Source organism: Anopheles funestus, chromosome 2RL (assembly GCF_943734845.2).
Source record: "Anopheles funestus chromosome 2RL, idAnoFuneDA-416_04, whole genome shotgun sequence".
Lineage (NCBI taxonomy): Eukaryota > Metazoa > Arthropoda > Insecta > Diptera > Culicidae > Anopheles > Anopheles funestus.
Genome location: NC_064598.1, coordinates 83,864,972 through 83,886,800, shown reverse-complemented (window position 1 = coordinate 83,886,800; position 21,829 = coordinate 83,864,972). Strand labels below are relative to the sequence as shown.

Sequence of the window (21,829 nt, the reverse complement as noted above, 5' to 3'; positions counted from 1 at the left end):
ATTTTCACCTCGAGCAGTAATTGACTTTGCACCCTGGCAAGTAGTAGTAGTAGTTCATTGAGTTACCGGATGCCACATTGGACATGGTTACTGCTTACGCTCGATTGGAGCTGTCATAAAAATATGACTTTATTTTTCACAAAGAAAATGAACCCATTGCGTCGAAATGGAGAAGACACTACACACTAGGTGCTTATCTCTCGGTGAAGATGGCTGTGATGTTGCTACTTTACCCGATTACATGATTTATAAGGATGTCCTTGCTGGTAGTTATCCTATGTTGTTGCAGCTGTCCCGGTGTGCTCGAAATGAGTTCATAAATGTTTACGAACGTCAACCATAAAACCCAATTTTGGCTCTTTGTACACTTGGTTATATTCAATTTTGTTGAATCGTAAAGCTATCATAAATGTACGTCATTGACATAATTAAATAAAACTGAAATTTATCCCCTTTGGGCTAAATATTAAATGGGGAAAACATGATACTGATAACTTCTATGAACTTCACTCACCTCATGATTGTTGTGCTCTATATTACAATAGTATAGTGCACTGAAATGCCCTCCGGCAGTTCAACAGTTCTGCTTAATTCACCATTTAAACAACACATCACCACTAATGCCAGGAGCTGTCGGAAGCAAATTGTTGAACGCATTCCTGACAGCTGTCGGACACAGTTTTCACACATAATCGTGCGTAATTGTATAATGGTTGCATCAAACAATTAGACACGTGACACACCATCCACATGAAAATCCACAGACACGATACAATCGGATAATGAAACGGTTCGAGTTCCGGCACCGCCACCGGTATGGGAACGATCGTTTACAGCTACTAATTAAAACAAAGCCCAGCTTCGGTTCGACCGCAATGTGTTGCATTTGCATCGCAAATGGAAAAATAAGGCCGATCCCGGTTTGTCACAATAAAATGCGTTCCTCGATGACCCCGATCCACGACACGGTAACCGAAAGTAGGGCGCGTTGTTTGGATCATTTAATCAGCGTAAAGGAAGGATTATGGTAATTGTGTCTAACTTTGTTCATATGCCTAATTTCTAGATACAATACACATCAAATACATTCCAAAACTAATGCTAACATCACCACAATCACGGATGGTTTTAAGGTTTTAAGGATAAATCACAACATAATGGAGGCGCCTGGTCGGCCACGTTTGGAGCACTTTTAATAATTAAACAAATGCGTAGTGAATCGATAGCGTTCAAAATATTGCTTCAGGTAGTTTGAAAAATATGCTAGAATTTAAAAATATTGCTTATTATAGTTATCTGCTTGCTAGTAGTTCGATATTGACATTTAATTATTGCAAAAAAACATGCTGGAAAAATTATATCAAATAATCGTATGCGACATTCGTTTGTTATCTAATAGAAATAGAAATTCGTATGCTATATTTGGAAGAAAAAAAAGATAAACATTATTTCTTAAAGTAGACTTTTGAATTGAAATACAAGCATCTATTAACATCTTTCAGAGCTATAAATATTACATTTTAGCATGTGAATGTAAGAGTAAGCAATAAAGAAGGTAAGATCAATTGAATGAAAAACTGAACGCAGCAAACCACGAACGATGCATATTTTATCATTTCATCTTGCGAAAGTGCAATGTCATCGACTTGAAGCAATATGAGGAAAACAAAATTAAATTAATTTAAAAATAAAAGTGTTTACAAATTTTGAAACTATTCTTTTTTTCAAATTGATGTTTAATATTAAAACTGCACCAATAATTTTTTTATTCAAATTGATTATTTTTCAATCTGACAATATTTTTAAATCAAACAATTTACTTCAATCAAGTATAATGTTTCTACTTAAAATTTTTATACATTTTAAAAAGTTCCCCCGAAAACAAACACACCCACACACATGATGCATTGAACTCAAACTGCACACCCACCCCACTTCAGTTCCGCATCTTATCGTGTACGATTGTTTTCTATTTTTCTTGTTTTCCTCTTTTTCTCTTTTTTCCATTCTCGTGTATTTTCGATACTTCTCTGCAAAAATTTCAAAATTCCATCCGCATGCAATTTGGGCAAAACTTCGCAAAACCATCAGTCGCAAGTTCGCCGGAGAATAAGTTTACCAAAGATGATATAACGCTTGCCGGTGCTGGCCCGGGGCGTGAACAGTTGCCCTGCTGCGATCCGGCCACGTGTCCAGGCCCAGGCCCTACAACTAGCTACGGAGCGTGCGGAACTACTGGACCGGTTCCGACGGCCAGTATCACATCGGCCAGTGGCATTAGTGCCACCCAGCAACAGCAGCAGCAGCAGCAACAATCATCATCGACACAGCAGCAACAATCGTCTGGCAGCTGCTATCCGTATCATCATCACTTTCATCACCACCACCATCACCATCATTGCCATCAGCCAGTGCGTGCGGATTGTCACTCACGGAACGGACAGATAGCAAGTAAGTGCTTGGTTACTTGTTGCTCTATTTGAAGTTTTGTATGCTTGTGTGAAATTGTTTGTTGTTACTTACTACGTAATTGTTGTGCCTGTTTATTACAGTTGAGTATATTAATATTGATAACCGTATATATTATATCAGTACGTATGTTGAACTTGAATTATTTAAACAAAGCTACAACCCCATGACGGTGTTTTGTATGTTGTTAGCGCTAATAGTATATCATCGATAGATTAACGCTTTTACATATTAGGTAATTACATAAAGCTGTAGTTTTTTTTTTACTTTTATAGTAATTATTCTTAAACAGAGAACTATAAAATTGCACCAAAAGTCCTAAAACTTTGTATGAATGTTTCCTGTATTACAGGGTTTGAAGGCTAAATTTGACAATTCCCTAAGGAAGATGAAAATAATTATTTTTATTAAATTTCATCAATTGAGAAAAAAAAGTTATAAGAATTGTAGCTTATAATGCTGATTACACGAGTTATTCAAAATAGCCATTATCAGCATCGATTGCGTCCTAAATCTGACTCAAAAACCTAAAACAAACCCTGGCCACCATCTCCCTAGGAAGAGCCGCAAAAACGGACCTGATTATTAAAACTAATTCTTCTTTGGTGTAGCTGAGCGATCTATTCGTATATCGTTCATCTTCGCCCCAAACAAAACATTTTCCCGGAGGGGTTAAGAGGCCACCCATTCGATGCGGTGAAGTCATTTGGCATCCGTAGGACAAGGTATCATTTTGCCACCCGTACGGCTTACCATTGTTATCTACTTTTGAAATCCAGAAGCTTTATGTAGCGCCCGATTTCCCGATTCTGCAGCGCATTTTTCCTGCAGAATCAACAAAAACGGGCCGCTATCCGATCGTCGGCTTCTCCCCAAAATACAGTTTTCCATCTCATTCCGCATCTTTTTTCAAGGTTTTCTGTTGTCTGGTGCGAATCATCTTTACTTCTCAGTTGATCAATTGATTCGACAGGTTTCTCCCCGTTTACACATTGTTCCCTATTGCTTATCTAATGAGATATCGCTTGTTTTACTTTGGCAAGCAACAACCAAAAACAACAACTGTCTTATTAAGTCCGAACACCCTGTATGTGCCATTGCAAAGCACAAATATTATGCCGTAAAAGCAGTCGTTCAAACATCCTACACGATTCGTTAAGCGTCTTACCTCAAAACACGAACGCCTTCCAATGTTTGAAGAAATTAGTCCAACTCCTTGGCATCCTGGTGCGTCACAATCATAAAGCGCAACTGTTGCAAAATCAACACCACTCAATTAAGCCCATTTCTCTCTTTACCTACTACTACGAGCGTAATGCGTTTGCAGCTTATGCACGTAACCTCCATGGCTAATGAATGCCATCCTCCTTCGCTATCTCTCTCTCTCTCTTTCTGTGTCTATTACTCTGTTTATCCAAGTGCATAAAAGCAGAAAAAGCATCTCCACCATTGTCTCGAACATACGGTTACACAAGGCACGAGCTGCTGTAAAGTGATATTCATTTCAATTAGGCACACTCTTTCACCTCTCCCAAATGGCTGTATACGCCTTCTTGTAATAACGCCAATGGACATGCTTCTTGAACGATTTGAAGCACGAGAACGTTAGTACTTGAGCAGTTTCAAACGGAACGTATCTTCCCACCCCGGGAGCCAGGGGAAGCATACGCACACAATGCAGCTAATCGGGGACCGATCGATATATGGAGAAACGTTGCATCTAATGCAACTTCACCTCCAGAGCTGCTAGAGAATACCTAGCATCCGTTTACCGCAAACATAGACCACACACACCACTGCATGCTGCAGAATCTTAACCCGTAAAGGTTAGACAGACATCACAGCACAGGTGAAAGGTACCGTACATTAAGTGTATTGTACGTGGCGAAGCAAAAGTCAAAACCAGACAACCACCACAATGCTAATCCTAAGCGTACCATCGTCTACCTTCACTTACTCGTACGGCGAAGACTTCTTGGGGGTAGTATCCCCCCGGAAGGTATTCGCGTACTAATGAAAGAGGATGTAATCAAGTGAAATGTTTCCACCAGTTCTCGGTTACGCTGTTTGTGCAACAAAGCAATTTCTCATTAAGCCGGTTAGGTTCGGGGTTTTGTGGGGCGGGCATGGTTTCCTTTGGCATTGGGTGGATTAATGAGAATACCGCTGCAGGGATTCTGGATGGATTCCGAAGCAGCTTAACCTTTTGCATGTTTTGCTGGTTACGACTATCAAGTCCTCCTGGCTAAGAAGCACAGGGCTTTGTCAAAGCAATCTCAATAAATAATCGCAAACCAAGGACAACGCCGAACGGAAAGTGCACAATTTTGCAAGAGAATGGGAATTCATTTTATTAAATTTTCTGCAGCCGTAATATTGAGCATGCATTGAATGTTTGATGTTTCCGGTGATAGCACGAAAGGTAAATCTCTAGACGATCTCTCGTTACAAAACGGTTAAAGCAATATTGTTAGGTGACAGATTAGTTTCAACCGGAGAAATAAAGTTAGTTATACAGTGCATAACATAACTATAAGATACTAAGTTTTTTTTTAATAAAAAAATAAGAGATAAAAGTGGAAGTTGTAGAAAAATGATAAAATATTATTACTACCATTTAAAATTTACCTAATTTTTACTTCGTTTAAGTTTGTTCTGTACATGTTAAGGGAATTATTTTACCATTGTATATAGATATTTTGAAAGGCTATTTTCCAAACATTATGAAAGAAAAAAATGGAACATACGCATGCCCTGCTAGAGTCACCAAACATAAAATACAAAACGAGAACTAGAATTCCATCCATAGTTTTGTACGGAGTTTCTCCTTTATGAGGGATGTTAATTAAGCAATTTATTCAACAATTGAATAACTAACACATCAAATACGAAGGCTTCAAGACATACGGTAGAGCGTTAAACTAATTTACAAGCAATTGAAAGTTTGAGAAGTCTGTAAAGCATCGTACGAGCGTACTAACACAATTTCAGCTACCTGCCGGATAAACTACGTAGTATGATAGCCACATACGAAAAACCAAACTACAAAACCGGTGCTAACGAACTTTAACCTTAACTTCATTTACGGTGGGTGTTTTGTTGTTAAGCCACAAAACGTCCATTCATTCAACGTTGAAGCTAATTGAAATTAGTTTCCCGTGTTGTTATTTGATAGTTTTGAATGAATAACTTTCTAACAAAGGGTTTAAATATTTCACTCACTATCTCGTACACATTTCTGTTAAACAATTGGAATTATTCGCAGTAGAGTAGAACCCACAACGATACGAATCGCACCATTTGGACAACATTTTATCCCAAAAAAAAACAAGATTGGTTAACGGATATGATAACTTCTCCGAATTACGACATTATATTGTACCTATTTTTCTATGGCATAATACTAAAAACTTTTCAATTTTCAAAGCAAAAACCTACCCTCACATGGTAGGGAAAGCTCATCACGCACAAAAGTTTGCACTAACAGCATGATAACACTGCTAAACCCCAGAAACCAGAACACATCATGTACCGGTACAGGACGGATTAGCTTACAATTCCGGTATCCGATATAATGGTTCGGATCGTCAACAGCAGCAGATTTGGTTTAGCTTTTCTCCCACACCGCTAACATGCCGTGTGGTTTTTCCAAAGGAAAAACATGCATTCACATCAAATATGCGTAGAGCAAAGCAGGCAGTACCTTGGTGGTTTGTAAATTGAAAACCGTGGTTAATGCTACTCTACCTCTCTCTCTCTCTCTCTCTCTCTCTCTCTCTCTCTTTCTCTCTCTCTCTCTTTCCCTCTTTCTCTTTTTGTGCATTACTCACTACCATTGGTAAAACGAGCTTTGAACATTTGGTTCGATACAAAAAAAAATGCTCCTGTCTGGTGGATGCATTGGTTGACTGTAATTTCCGTGAATGGGTTTATTAAGGGAAAAGTTCGAGGTGATTGAATACTTCCATCGTTGTAAATATCCATTTTTTGTACTGCATTGTACTGTTTGAAATCTAAAATGTTCCAATTTTGCTAAAGGATTACGCGAATATTGAAAAGGGATTGGTAATTAATCCTTTTCAGTGAAAAGCGGGTTTTCAAATCATGTATAAGAAAAAGTAAAATTAATTTACTGACCTTATTCATTACAAACGACTAGAGATTATCCATTGTTTTACATGTTTTTAGAGCTTAAATTGTTGTAACATCGTAATAAAAATACAAATAATACTTCTTAATATTATTGCCACTGAATACCAATCAAAAAGCTACATCGTTGAAGTTAAAGTAAATAACCTTCCGTATGTACACTCCAACTCATAATTATACCACCATTGAGCACAGCTAAAGCAACGGGAGGTCCTTTCCCTAATCAACGATTAATTAGTGTGCGGACATGATGGGAGACAAAACACCTCCCAACCCATGACGCCACCAGTCAGGAAAGAACCAAAACCACAATCAAGGTTACAAGGAAACCTTCAGCTCAGCTGAAAATTGACTAGCAAGAAACAGTAAAAACATCTGAAGACAGTTGCCTTTTGCGTAATTGATCGTTAACCTTCAACATCAGACCAATCGTTTCAAACGGCACCAGGCGTCTCCATCGGACGAATGGCGTTGGCTGATAATGATGGGGCCATATGGCATTATAAAAGTTGACCCTACCACCGACACAATGGACGGTTTGACATTCAATTCAAAGGATGTGATGTCGTTACGGAATATAATAATGAGAGTAAAGATTTCTAATATGGTAGCCGTTGTGAAGTTGCCGTAGAAGAAACTTTGGTAATTGCATGAAACGTTTTATATAAACATGATAAAGGAAATAATTACTTATTTTGGATAGAAAAAAAAACCAATCTTCAATTAATGACGTTAGTATCGCATGGTATTACCTGATGCTTTTTGTTATTTAGACGAAAAAAAACATCTAGCTGACCGACGATCTATGGTTGATGATGCATTTGTGCAGCACCGAAAAGAGTATGGCCAATAAGCAATCAATCTTTTCGCATGTTTACTTTATACTTTAAAATGCACTATGCTAGAAGAACAATTTACGCCTGCATTGATACGTTCTATATGTGTGACTCAACAAATTTCTGTATCGCTTTTCGTTCATCACTCATTTCCACTCTTGAAAGCCCTGATGGATGTGCTGATGTGCAAGGTTTGATGAGGTATTTTGTAAAAAAAAGTGCAGCAAATGATGCATCTCATGATTTATTACAAGTGCAGATTGACGTTTACCTAAAACATCACTTTACGAAACAAAACCACCTTTTTGCCTGCGTTGCACAAGCAATAGTTTGATGCAATAAGCAATGCTGATATACTAATGCAGGAAGTTGAAAAATGTCGATAGAATAAAAGAAACAGTTTCTTCTTCTTCTTCTTGGCTTAACGACCTTACAGGTCACGCCGGCAATTTCTAGCTTACTAGATTTATTTTTACCACGTAGCCGGATAGTCAGTCCTTGCTACGGGGGGACGGTCCGGATGGGATTTGAACCCGGTCCGGCCGTGTGGACTGGCGCCGTTTATCACATGCACCACCGGGCCGCCCCTAAAAGAAACAGTTTACAGATATTCTATTTTATAGATATTCTATTTTAACAAAGGTAATTTTAATCTTTCTTGATTTTTGAAGCTTTCTTCCATGAAAATTAATGTTTATGATCTCAATATATTATTCTCTTCTCTTCTCAATAATAATATATCTTACAAAATGATACAATCCCTATCTCAAACATTTATTTAATCTTAATGATCCATAAAGTGAAGTGAAGATGAAATACAGTACGATCATAATCTGCTTTGAATCTGCTAAGCAATCGAAACCTGTGAATGATTCATCCTAATGATAAATATTTGTTTTTTTTTTCTACCTTTTTTTTCGTTCCCCACAGAACAAGGTAGCCTTACGATCGTTCGGCGAACCAATAGCAGAAAAAATACCAACGTTCAGCAGCAGCTCCAGTATCAGGAAGCGTTGGACGAATCCGAATACCAGCCGCCATACGGTAACGATTCTGGTGCCGAAGGTAGTGGTGGTGGCAGAGGAGGAGGCGGAAGCGGAGGTGGAGGGGGTGGAGGTGGTGGTGGTGGTGGTGGGGGTGGCGGTTCGGAGGCCAAGTACGGTCAGCAGTATCCGCCCCTGTCCGAGTCGGAACTCGCCTTCGTCAACAGTCAGCTAAGTCGGGAGCTCGAGAGCATGCAACCGACGTCCGGGACCGTGAGTGTCGTCGCGAACCGTACCGAATCGACGACCGGGGATGAGCTGGACAATGTGGACCTAGCGACGGACAACCTGCCGGCTGTCGATACACCAGATGCATGTGATAAGGCCGCAGTCAGGTGAGTCGAATCGTACTGTTTGCCGTAGTGGACAAGGGGGTGTATGAATAGTTTTGCCAAAGGATTAAATTTTTAGGCAAATGTTTACCAAAACTTTATTCGTTTTATTTTTTTAAGAGATTTGAAAAGGATAAAGTTCAAATATTGCTTTTTGAGCTTTCAGTTTGTAGCACATGTGTACACTAAAATAGTTCAATACAAATAATACTTTGAAACAGACAGACTAAAACTTCAATAAAACAGGAAAGTGAGAATTTATTTTCTTGAAATGTTTAAAAACTATTTTAAAGAACGTTTTTTAATTTTTTTAATGATATTTCAATATTGATCGGTTTTTAAGAAATATTACGAAAGATAAATGTTAGAAAACTTTAGAGATTCAAATTGTTATGGAACCCAAAAACCACGCCAGTAGCAAAATAGTATAAAAATCAAAATACCGAAACACTTTTTGTTAATAAGCAAACATTTCATCTGTTTCATCCCATTTCAGACTACGATGTCTGCTGCGGCAGCTGCAGCGCGGCGAAATTTCCGCCGAGCTGCTGCAGAAAAACCTTCATTACGCCGCGCGCGTACTTGAAGCCGTTTTTATCGACGAGACAAAGTAAGTATGAAACCATTCGCCTGCTTATCAATCCGTACGCGTATGATGCGTCACATCAAACAGGGGCAAGGAATTGTGTTATCAAGCACTGCACCAAAATAAGTGTGCTTGCGTGGAAGGATTAAAAATCTTTCCTGGTTTTGAAAATCGTATCATATCGATCGAGCGTTTATCTATAAAATAACATGTAATTTCCATTCTTTGACAAACCTATAATCTTTAGCAACGCAAGTTAGTTTGAAATGTGTTTTTTGAAAAGTTGATCAATTTATCATTATTATTGCAATCATGCTAAGAAATGCAATCGTTCCAAAAAAGGGTCATAAAATCAGTTTCAGCTTTTGTTTGTCTTTCGATACCGTAATTTACAAAATGTACAGAAATGTATTATAAATGCAAATATCTTTCCAAACTCAATCAAACAATTGTTTATTGCTCAGCAAAGGAAACTCAGTGTACTTCAGTGTAGCTGATGTTTGCCGTTTGCATTAGGCTCGGAATAACGTTGTAAATCAAACGCATAGCCAGATTCATCACCTCCTATTATTCTCTCTCTCTCTCTCTCTCTCTCTCTCTCTCTCTCTCTCTCTCTCTCTCTCTCTCACCGTGCATTTCCTTTGCGTGGTAATCAAATTTACACACCACATGAATTTAGTAAATGGTACGCGTATTTGCAAAATCCAATTTTCGGTGTCCCCTTTTTGCAAGATATTATCATTCCTCACATCCTGCTGCAAAACACCAGACATAATGGGAGCTTTATCCCAGCCGAGCATTAGGATGATGGCGGCTATAGCCAAAAAAAAAAAACAAAAAAAAGCTCAACATGCAACACACCCTCCAGAAAGCATCATCAGCTAAAGCTGTTTCCTAAAATTAATGACACCGCCCGGCTAATTCCCTTTACGAGCTAGAAGCCAGAAGCCAGAAATAGCATTACGCATTAGGATTTGGTAGAATCTACTTCAATTTGATAAGTAAATATCACCATCAATCCCAATCCAAAGCGTTTTGCGTGGGTCCGCAGACACGGGGGCATGCCAAAAACCGGATGTCGATAAAAATACACTCACGCAGCGTACAGGGCAAGCGGTGATGTTCCATTTTGCGATTGTGTGTTTCTGGCCATCGACTGGTGGCAACACGCAACAATGGATAGCATCATGCGCCCGCTAAAACGCTAATGGAGAACGTTTTTGAGGGAGCGTATATGTGTGTGGGGGCAAAAGGGCGTAGAATCATCATCGGTTCGTAACATGCAGCTTTTCCCCGTACGAATCCCGTACAGTATCTTCCGCACTGGCTGGCCGTGGCTTTAACAATGGCGAACAATCCAATTCTGTTGAAACAATTTGAACATCAACCGACCCCGATGTTTCCGATGATGCTCGTGCTGATGCGATGTAATGTAATTTTACCTATCTCAAGCTTGTTTTTTTTTGTTGCTCTCCCCTGGATTTGTGATGTGGCAGGCGGGGCTGGGGGAACCACCCCATGGCCCATGGTAGTTGACAGACCATCCATGAGCACATCACAGTCACAGAATCCCGCCGTCGTGGTTTCTCGTTTGACTCGTCCCACCGGACGACGTCAGCGACTGCGAAATGGGAAGCATTTATTTTCATTTAAAAATCATTCCCTCTAACTGTTATTGTTTCATTCGCCACCACTCCATCGGCGGAGCATGACGAACGGAAAGGAAAGTGTCTGCGAAAGGAGAGAGCGAGAGAGACTCAGATGTCAGACGAATAAATGGTGTATCTCTTGAGCTGCATGTCCTTTTGCCATGTATGCATGTCTTCCTTTTTTTTTTGGTTTTCTTTCAACACCCTTGACTACCCGATGGGATTCCACTAGTCAATGCTTTGACATGTAATTTGTGTGAAATGTATGAGTGACATTATGTCCTATTCGTGAGATGTACGCGCTGATCTTATGAGAAGATACAACTGGTAATGCGTCTTTATCAAGGAACTGATAGAGTGTTTAACGATGTCTTTTTTGTACAGGAAATTTTTTCGCGCTAGTTATGAGATATTTTATCACTTTATATCACTAAAGTATAACCGTTTGATATTTAGCATTTGACCCCTATTTGGAATGATTGCTTTATTAGCTGCTAGTAAACTATTCCATTTATATACCATTTGCGTTATATTTATTGAAACACAATCCCAACATAAGCTATTAGGCTTGCTACCACGGCACGACAGGGGAGTGAAATATTTTCATTATCTCAATATACTTTTGAAAAATAGAATAATTTAAATTAAAGTTTCCTACATTTTGAGCAATTGTATTAAACCCCTGAAATGGTTTTCAAAAAACATCAATCTTTTTTTCCAATATAAAACAAAACAACGCATCGATAAGGTATACAAAAAAGTTTGCTAATCAAAATTGAATTATTTTCTATTCAAACACCATTCATCATCGAAACACCCCGTGGTCACACAAAATAATGAAAAACAAACCTCCTCGAAATTCTTCATACACGTCCAACCAATAATTGATTGAAAAATGTGATATTGGTTTCGAAACTTAAAAAAAACCCACCACTGCGCTATTGAATTGATTAAAAAAACCACCAAAAAAATTACAATTAAATCGCACAAACGTTCGCGATAATTGGTTACAACAATTTTGCTGCCAAAAAAAACCCCATAACACATGAAACATTGTAACCCCCGTTATTTGCCATCACCGGTACGTCCACCGGCTTAACATGACAGTCAGGATGGTGGTACCGGAGGAGGCAGCGGTGGTGGTGGTGGTACTGGTGCTAACAACGCTGGTGGCGGTAGTGGAGGAGATACTAGTTGTAGTGGTGGCACAGACGGCACCAGCAGTACGGCACCGAATGTCAACGCGTGCAGCAAGGAACCACACCGGGGGTCAACGACGTCCGCACCGCCAACGCACGGTGGCCCTACGGGGCCACCGGTCAACAAAGGTGTCATACAGAGGCGACGCTTACGGGCACCAGTGTGGGCCCGTTCCATGTACGGCAAAAAAACGGCAATACGAACGAAAAGTTCCTATTTCTTTTTTACACTTTTTTTGTTTGTTTTTCTCCTCTCACTTTTTTGTTCCCAACTTTAGTAACTGACCTTTCGTTGTTTGATGTTTTAGTTTTAATAACACAGTTTTGTTTTTCGTATCTCTTCATTTCTCCACCTATCTTTCTTTCTTTTTTTTTGCACTCTCAAGTTCTAATAATCAAGTTTTTCTTTTCTTTTGGCTAGAAACTACAAAGCATGTTAATGAAATTGTCTTTTCTTTCCTTTACATTGATCGTACAAATGACCGGACGAAACAATCAGTTTTCCCACAACTGGACTTTATAAAACTTTCTATTCTCAATTTACATTCAATTATCTATAATAGTGGCAGTTTTCTTTAAATGGTTTTTGTGCAGAAAATTTTTGCTTGAAACTATTGAACTCAAACCACCCGAAATGATGCTTCGTTACGCTTTTCGCGTTTGCTGTCTGCTTTTAACATTACCATATTTATAACTATTTCCAATTCCTTCGGCATGAAAGCATACTACTCGGCAAAACACAATTCCCCGAGAGACGCTTTCAGTTGTAAAAACTTTTAATTAATCTTGAAATGTCAGCGCGCCCATTCCCGGCGATCGCTTCCGTACCCTTTTGGCGCACCTTGGTTACTACTGAGAAAGGCTAAATGTTTTACCTTTTTTCTTGTGAAAGATGAACAACGCTACTGAGAAGTTGAAGTAGCTAAGAACCGCACGACAACTTCAATGTCAACACATCCTTTTGTATCTTCTAGGAAAAAAGCTTGCAGCAACTTTTGTTGCCTTTTGAACCGGGAATATTCCCTTTCGCTCCAGATGGGATCTGACCGGAGATGATAGTCTCGATAAATGTTGGGTGAAAAAAAAGGTTAAAAGCGTGTGTTTCTCTTTCGCAATACGGGGGCTGATGCCCTTGGAGGTTTTGTAAAGAATCTGAGGTGAAAATGAAGAAAGAGGAAAAGTTTTATCTGTAGACGAAAGAAACAAAAATTCAACCCGTTTTCTGTTCTAACCTCAAGAGGGTGTTTTCCCTATTATAATTTAAATTAGAATGTACGAATAACCGAGATAATGGGAGAAGACCTTTGTGCAAAAGCTTGGTAGTACTTTAATCACTTTTAATTAGTTTCGACTTCAATTCAAATGTTCACGCGAGGGAAAGACATTGAACTTTTTTTTTTTCTTGCTTTATATTGATTTAATTACAAAGTCAAAATGTCTTTAACACTTTACTATTAATATAACAGCCAGTTTACTATAAGTTTTATTATTGATATTTTGTCATGGTTTGTAAACATCAATCTTAATTAACAGAACAAAAAATTCTGCCTCAACATTAAACTTTTCACCATGCTCGATGAAGCATTAAATGATTGATTCCATACGTCTGCTGTCGGCAAATAAAGTCGATGAATAAATCTTCATCTTGTTCCATCTATCGAGCCTACACAGATATACACCAGCGACATCCCGGTCCATTTCTAATCAATTACACAAAACACAAACTCAGCTCAGAAAGTGGCTGACTCGTCGAAAGGTTTCAGAAAGCGAGAGAACCGAAATCACACCATCCGACTCAATTTTGGAGCTTAGAAAACCTTTTTCCTGCCAGGGCACGGGAGGCCCCTGTGCCGAGCGTTCGAAAATCGCATTCAAATTTGCCTTTCTCGTAATCGAAAGGCAAATAGAATCATCCAATCGGTAGAAACCGGTGCTAGAAGCGACGAAAAACACCGCATAGAAGTGAATTAAATTTAACTTCTTAATGAAGTGTGATTGGTTTTATTTTGTGCGAAGATGAGACTAGTTGGGATGAGAAAATTGAGAGTATAGAAAGATACATCCCGCCCGGAAAAGGAAAAGGTTGGACGGAAACAAAAGAAACATTTACCGTTCGTAGCCCCAGCACACATCGAATCACATACGAGTGGTATTTAATTTGTTTTTCGAAGCAAGCATTACGGGGCGAAGGATATCGAACACTATTCGCCCCGAAGTTAACCTAACGCTGCTTTATTTGTATCCCCTTATCTGTCTTTTTATGCTTTATGCTTTGGAAAACTTTTCTCCCTTTTTCTTCAGTCCAATCCATCGGCAAAAGTATCATCCGATCGGGTATGCACGCGGTTTGAGCGCTCCACCGAACAACGGTTCGACGAAAGGTTTCGATTGCCTACCACGGACCAGGTCTGTTTACGTTACCTTGTGGCGATGTAGTTTGTGCGGAGTTGGGATTGAAATCAATTTGTTGTGCTTGCCGGGCGTAAGGATTGCATATGGACGGGTTTCCCAACCCCCTCCCACCCTCCAAACGGCCGATCGCCGAAAACTTTTGCAAAGCCCCCACCGAAGACAAGGGTTTTTCGATCAGCGCAAAAAGGTTGTTGATGTTTCGCTTGTGTAGCTTGTTTGTTCGTTTGTATAAAGTTTTCAGGTCGAATCATTTATGGTTCATATCAATTATCCGAAACGAATCAATCGGTGTTTCGATGGGTAAACAGCACTCGGTTTTTAATTATTTGTTATTTTTCATTTGTAAATTTTATTACAAGCATAGTTGAAAGTAAAATTGTTCTAGGATGTCAAATCGATGTATGAACCGCAACTTTTAACAGGCGTTATTTATTTAATTTATTACTGAGTGGTTTTTCCAATAAAAAAAAATTAATTATAAAATGAATAACTTTTTTTGTTTGGCAAATGAAAAGCCACGAAAGCTTTTTTTTGTAAACTAAATTAGAATTTTAAAAATTCATAAAATTAAGTTTAAGTTACGACTCGAACAGCGATTTGACCTCAACACAATTCGTACGCCTGCATGGCACAACCCACTTGATGGAAGCTTTCTAATGTTTTAGCAAATAATCCATTACCGTAGATTCAATGTTGTGAAGAAAGACTTTGAAATATTATTACTGGTATTCGTTTGAACATTTATTTCCAAAACCATTCACCACAGCCAATTGGATGAAATGGAAATGCACCGTTCTTAAATGAATAAATCCACGGCACACGTGACACGATTTGATTTTCACCATCGTAACATTAACATTTCTCCACTTGACTGTTTGACATTTTCGGTCCGGTTCAAGCAAAATATCACCACATTCCGATTGCTCACTATTTCCAATCCATTATGCTTGCCGGTACACCAAATACATTTCTCACCAGGCGTTAAAACATTGACAGCATTGCGAGTGTATGGTCAGACTATTAAATTGCTGATGCCTACACAAACCCAATCCAAAGCGTACCCACGTGCACACGTACAAGAAATCCACGAAGCACACAAATACTGGCACCCAAAACACAAACCCCAATGCCCGACTGACCGTTGCACCCTTTTGCACATTAATCGGGAGAGAAACTTTAGGTGCAAATATTTACACTACGGTGGCTTTTCACGATCGTAATTTATGCCCAAAACGGTGCGAAACGTGTTAGTGTAGTGGGTGGACCATGTTTGTGGTACGGTTGCTAGTTACGAGGGCGTACCATGTGACACTAGAAACAATAACAGGAGCTGCATTACGTTCGTTTACCTCCCGGAGATCGTTCGAATTTTGGGAACAGACGCGAGGAGGTCCACATCTGCTCGTTAAGAGTTACTAAACCTTGCGTCGATTGTTGAAAGTGAAATGATAAGTTATGAATGGTGATTTTTTTATTTATGTTTCTAAAAGCTACAAATAATATCATTGTTTGCAAAAACTTACATTGAGCTACAACCAATTTTGGACGTGATAGTTCTATGTACAATTTGATGCTGATTTTAATAATCAAAACTTAAGGAAATGGTTAAAAATTATGTAAAAGTTGCTATAAAAATTACTTGAAAGATGGTATATTTTTGTTTCACTTTTAAGTACTTTAGCAATATAAAGGAATGGAATCGAACAGAAATTTTCATTATTTTTCCCTTTAACTGAAAATTTTAATTCATTCAACTTATCAACGTTTTAAACACAAATGTTAATGCCTATCGAGCGTCAAACTACCATAACCCCCAAGTCACATAGTCGTAAAATAGCGATCGTTCTGCGTTTATCCACGTGCGGCTGTTTCGCGTCCAATGCTCGTTCTATGTCGTTTATGTTGCTTATAGAAAATATGTACCCAATAATGTATGGTACATGATGTTTCGGTGTTTCCCGTTCGTTATTATTGCTACAGAAGCACCACAAAACGCATCAAAAGCTGAATTGCAATGGAAGCTTTTTATAGAGTTGTGCTTAAGTGCCTCAATTCATAACAATTATCTGGGTTTTCTACTCCACTCCATTCCATCGTCACTTTAAATTTTTAAGCCAAATAAAATAACAAAAGAGAAACAACCATAACAAATGCGCAAGTGAGAATTAAACACAATTGAATTGCTCAATCTTCACCATAACGTGCGGTGGAAAGTGGTAAAGCAAAACACACACAAAAACATATTATCCATTAATAATACCCATTATGTCGCAACGGTCGCAAAATTGTTTACCATAAAAATAAATCGCGCATCAAACGATGTTGCTTTTGCGTCATAAATATTTTTGCATTTGTTTGGAACACAAAGTGAGGAGTGACTTATGGATATTGCGCGTGCAGTACACGTGTCCAAGCGATCTGTCAGTGGGGCCAGGTTTGCGTCATGCCACTAATAATCATAATCATTTCTAGAGGAATTTCTACCATTTCATCCTACCACTTACATTATTCTGTAGGATGTTAAAAATATCTTACATAGTGATTGTATCGAAGAGGAGCAAACGTTTTTTTGATTGTAGACTACAAGAGAACACACTCACACAAAACCTCTCATTATTGTTAATTGGCCTTATCTTGACAATGGCCAAATATTTCACGATAAAAGTTCAACGGAAATCATAATCAAGATTAGCTACTTCTGGGTACTAAGGTTTACACAAACAAATGATCCCACTCAACTGGTAAAAATAGCCAATTCTCTTGAAGTGATTTGGCTTAAAAAAACATCTTCAATCATAAAAGCGAACGTCCATTACAGCGCACTCAAATCATCGTATTTGAAGTTGGATTAATATGGCACCGAAAATAACAACCAAAAAACCTCAAACATGTTTGAAATGTGCAGCAAATCATTTTACTAATTGGTACCATCTGTAAGCCAACTAGCCGAGAGGCAAATATGGAATTAATTATCAACAAAAGCAACACATTTTTATTAACAAACTGTAATGACTACATTCGATTGGACTGATAAGAATATGGCAACGTTTTGATGGATTATGAAAATATTTTCACCTTCCCTTCATTACTCATACCCGGTATATTAGGGTTGCGCTTTACATAGCAGTACGTACATATTTATTCTGCTTGTAGTATAAGATTTTTTTATTCCATTTCAAATCAGGATAATTAATCAGGATTTGCTCTGTAAGCGGTCAATTTGCGCTAGAAAAAAATGCATAAATATATCGCTAGAAGCAGTATGTAGTGCTTTGATATTTATTTACCACCGTAGTGCTTCATTACTCAAGTATTTTGATTGATATTAATTTCTAGCAGCAAAACCCAAACAACAATCCAAACTTAACTTTAAGTACGGGTCAAGGAAAAACATTGCTCAAACAGGTTAAGCTCTAGCAACGGGTTTTTTTGCAAACCAAAGTCATAACTTTTAATTGCTAGCAACGGAATAAATCGCAAGCTTACTCCATTTTATTTTCTTGTTCATTTCTATTGCTCTATGAAATGAACTTCATGATGGTCTTGACATTAATGATTGAAAAAACATTTCTACCTAGCAACTGACCGGATGAAGCGAGAGGTCAGGAACAATGGACGTGTGGAATGGTGAAAGAAGCTTTTGCGTACAACAAATTATGAGAAACCTACCAACGGATATAGTTGTTTGACCTTTACACGCACTTTCAATTGCCCGCTTGACTTTGCGGCTTGACAACATTACGATTGCGAATGATTTATATTTTATTAAAATGATACAAATGACAAACAAATTCACATTCCTTCTGTGGAAAATTCAATAATGCCACTCGGAAAACTTTCGACTTTAAAATCACTCTCCACATCTATCAATTGGGATGGATTTATTCGAAATCCCTTTGTCAAGATGATTTAATTTAGATTCCAGAAATGGATTTAACTGCACGTTGATACTACGTTTTAGTGTCCGCGTAAGAAGCTTTCTGTTGAGAACTGTTCAACATGAAATTCGTCTCGTTCTTCCATAGTTTCGATGCATCAAATGTAGCAGCTGTGCTTCTCCTGGAGATGGATTTTTTTCGCTTTTACTCTTCAATCGTATTTTAAGTATAAGCGAAAAACGATAAAGACAAAAATGCACCATTCGGTTTTTGCATCAATGACCGTTGCAGCTGCTTTTGTCAAATTCCTATGATTTAATGCTTCTCCACGGATCGACTAAAGAAATATGGAATACATTTTTGATAGCTTTTTTCCTCTGTAAGTTTAGTACCAACGAACTTTTAAATTACAATTTGATAGTAAAACAGAGCTTAGAAAAATAATGTTAATTTATTGAGAGAAACACCAGGCGTCTCCATTGACCGGCCACGTGTTCAGACAGTATTTAGGGAATGATTAGGTGAAATTTATTTACCATTTCAATTCCGTTCTAATAAAAATCACTTCGTTTAATTTTGTTTGCCCTTTTCGCTGTTCCGTTTCAAAATTTCCAACCAATTTTTACAAGATGGAAAGAATTGCTTAATAAGAACGGTAAACTACATTTGGTAGTGTCCTTAGTCGTCACCTTTTTTTGTTGTTGTATCCTCAATGGATTCTTTCCAAAGCATAATCTGGTTCGTCAAATCGTATGCTGCATACGATGTTGCCCTCCTTTTTACACTGACGAAAAACGAAAAAAACGTTCTTACGTGTCGCAGCTTTCCATTATCCAATGGTGCCTTGTACACCGGGCTGTAACTGCTGTAACCGTTCATATGTCACATACCGCCTTCATTTCATCCTCTCCACTGTTGCCTTTCAGATTCACTTCACTTCCGCTATTTCCACATGAATTACTGCACATTCCGGTGGTCGGATTCATTTCGTGCACAGAGGCCGGGTGTTCACCGTGCGCTGCCTGAATCAAGCATTCTGTTTGACTTGTCACCGGCAGCCCAATACTAAGTTGTGCAGCAAAAAAAAGATACAAGGCAAATTGTGTTTAAAAAAACCACCCCCACCTGGAAACGACCGAATGCTACCGGAAAATAGCTATACACGCTAGTTTGTTGCGATGTGCTCTACCGGAACAGTAGTTTACCGTTTCCTTTCGTACTAGATTTTTTTATTTCTGTCCTTCCACCAGGCGCAGAAGAAAATGTTAAGCCCTTGGTTAGAAAGCGAAATAAATCCTCAGCACTTACATAATTTTCCATCAAACTCAGCACGGCAGATATTTTATAAGTTGCTTTCGATGGATAGTGCTTGAAAATGGGGAAATAGAAAGCATCCAGACTAGAGATGTGCAAAGTGAGTAAGAGCGAGATAGTGAGTTGAAACGTTGTATTGAATGAGTTTCGTTCACTCACTATGAGAAGTTTTAGCGACTCTTTTATCATTTACTCACTCACGAGTGTAAGCATGTAGCCGTGGTGAGTTGAGTTGCAAAAAGAGTAAATACGTGAGTTTAGTTCACTCTTTTTTCATTTAAAGCATTATTTGAGTGAAAAGAAACTCATTGCAACCAATTGGCATTAAAATAAATCAATTTAATTTTTTTTGCAAAATTTCTCAAAAAAATGGCAAGGGGTACCCCTTATGAAATTTTCGAGTTGAAAATTTTTTAAAATTTTTTTTTCTCATTTTTTATTCTTTTTTAAATTTAAAGCACTATTTAAGTGAAAAGAAACTTATTGCAACAAAATTCGCATTAAAATATACCACATTTTTCAATTTTGCTAAATTACTCAAAAATGAAGAAAATTTTACATTTTCTCAAACAGGATACGGAACTTGGTTCCTCGAATAACTTCTGGCACAGACATCTGAGGGCATGGCCGTCCAAGAAGAAAATGTAGCCATTATTGCTATCTATCGACCACAGGTTAAAGATTGACGATCCGTTGGATACCGACCGAGTTATAGGCAAAACTTGGTGCAAAAATGAGGAAAATTTTACATTTTCTCAAACAGGGTAAGGAACTTGGTTCCTCGAATAACTTCTGGCACAGACATCTGAGGGTATGGCTGTCCAAGAAGAAAATGTAGCCATTGTTGCCATCTATCGACCACAGGTTAAAGATTGGTGATCCGTTGGATACCGACCGAGTTATAGGCAAAAGTTGGTGCAAAAATGAGGAAAATTTTACGTTTTCTCAAACAGGGTATGGAACTTGGTTCCTCGAATAACTTCTGGCAGAGACATCTGAGGCCATGGCCGTCCAAGAAGAAAATGTAGCCATTAGTGCCATCTATCGACCACAGGTTAAAGATTGGCGATTCGTTGGATACCGACCGAGTTATAGGCAAAACTTGGTGCAAAAATGAGGAAAATTTTACATTTTCTCAAACAGGGTAAGGAACTTGGTTCCTCCAATAACTTCTGGCACAGATATCTGAGGGCATGGTCGTCTAACAAGAAAATATAGCCATTGTTGCCATCTATCGACCACAGGTTAAAGATTGGCGATCCGTTGGATACCGACCGAGTTATAGGCAAAACTTGGTGCAAAAATGAGTCTTATGAAATTTTCAAATTTTTATATTATTTTAAATTTTTTCAGATTTTTTACTCTTTTTTTAATTTTATGCATTGTTTGAAGCAAAAGAAAGTCATTCCAACCAATTGGCATTAAAATAAATCAATTTAATTTTTTTTGCAAAATTTCTCAAAAAAATGGCAAGGGGTACCCCTTATGAAATTTTCGAGTTGAAAATTTTTTAAAATTTTTTTTCTCATTTTTTATTCTTTTTTAAATTTAAAGCACTATTTAAGTGTAAAGAAACTTATTGCCACAAAATTCGCATTGAAATATACCACATTTTTCAATTTTGCTAAATTACTCAAAAATGAGGAAAAATTTACATTTTCTCAAACAGGGTAGGGAATTTGGTTCCTCGAATAACTTCTGGCACAGACATCTGAGGGCAAGGCCGTCCAAGAAGAAAATGTAGCCATTGTTGCCATCTATCGACCACAGGTTAAAGATTGGCGATCCGTTGGATACCGACAGAGTTATAGGCAAAACTTGGAGCAAAACTGAGGAAAATTTTACATTTTCTCAAACAGGGTAAGGAGCTTGGTTCCTCGAATAACTTCTGACACAGACATCTGAGGGCATGGCCGTCCAACAATAAAATGTAGCCCTTGGTGCCATCTATCGACCACAAGT

At 38.2% G+C, this 21,829-nt stretch overlaps 2 protein-coding genes across 20 annotated transcripts in view; one reads left to right on the top strand and one right to left on the bottom strand.

Annotated features, from left to right (window-relative positions):
• The window catches only part of LOC125764479 (maltase 2-like), a 56,139-nt gene that overhangs the window by 14,597 nt on the left and 19,713 nt on the right, over positions 1-21,829 (bottom strand). The window lies entirely within an intron of this gene.
• LOC125764490 (UV excision repair protein RAD23 homolog B-like) overlaps positions 1-21,829 on the top strand; it is a 219,379-nt gene that overhangs the window by 194,125 nt on the left and 3,425 nt on the right. For 11 of the 19 annotated variants that reach the window (XM_049428817.1, XM_049428816.1, XM_049428802.1 and 8 more), the window contains 5 exons: positions 2,092-2,451; positions 8,385-8,832; positions 9,326-9,439; positions 12,172-20,731; positions 20,922-21,375. In XM_049428817.1, coding sequence (XP_049284774.1) covers positions 2,092-2,451; positions 8,385-8,832; positions 9,326-9,439; positions 12,172-12,541 — 1,292 coding nt within the window. In that variant the 3' untranslated portion in view covers positions 12,542-20,731; positions 20,922-21,375. Of the gene's footprint in view, positions 1-2,091; positions 2,452-8,384; positions 8,833-9,325; positions 9,440-12,171; positions 21,638-21,829 lie in introns of those variants that run through there. The other 8 variants (XM_049428807.1, XM_049428806.1, XM_049428805.1 and 5 more) reach the window with 8 other exon arrangements.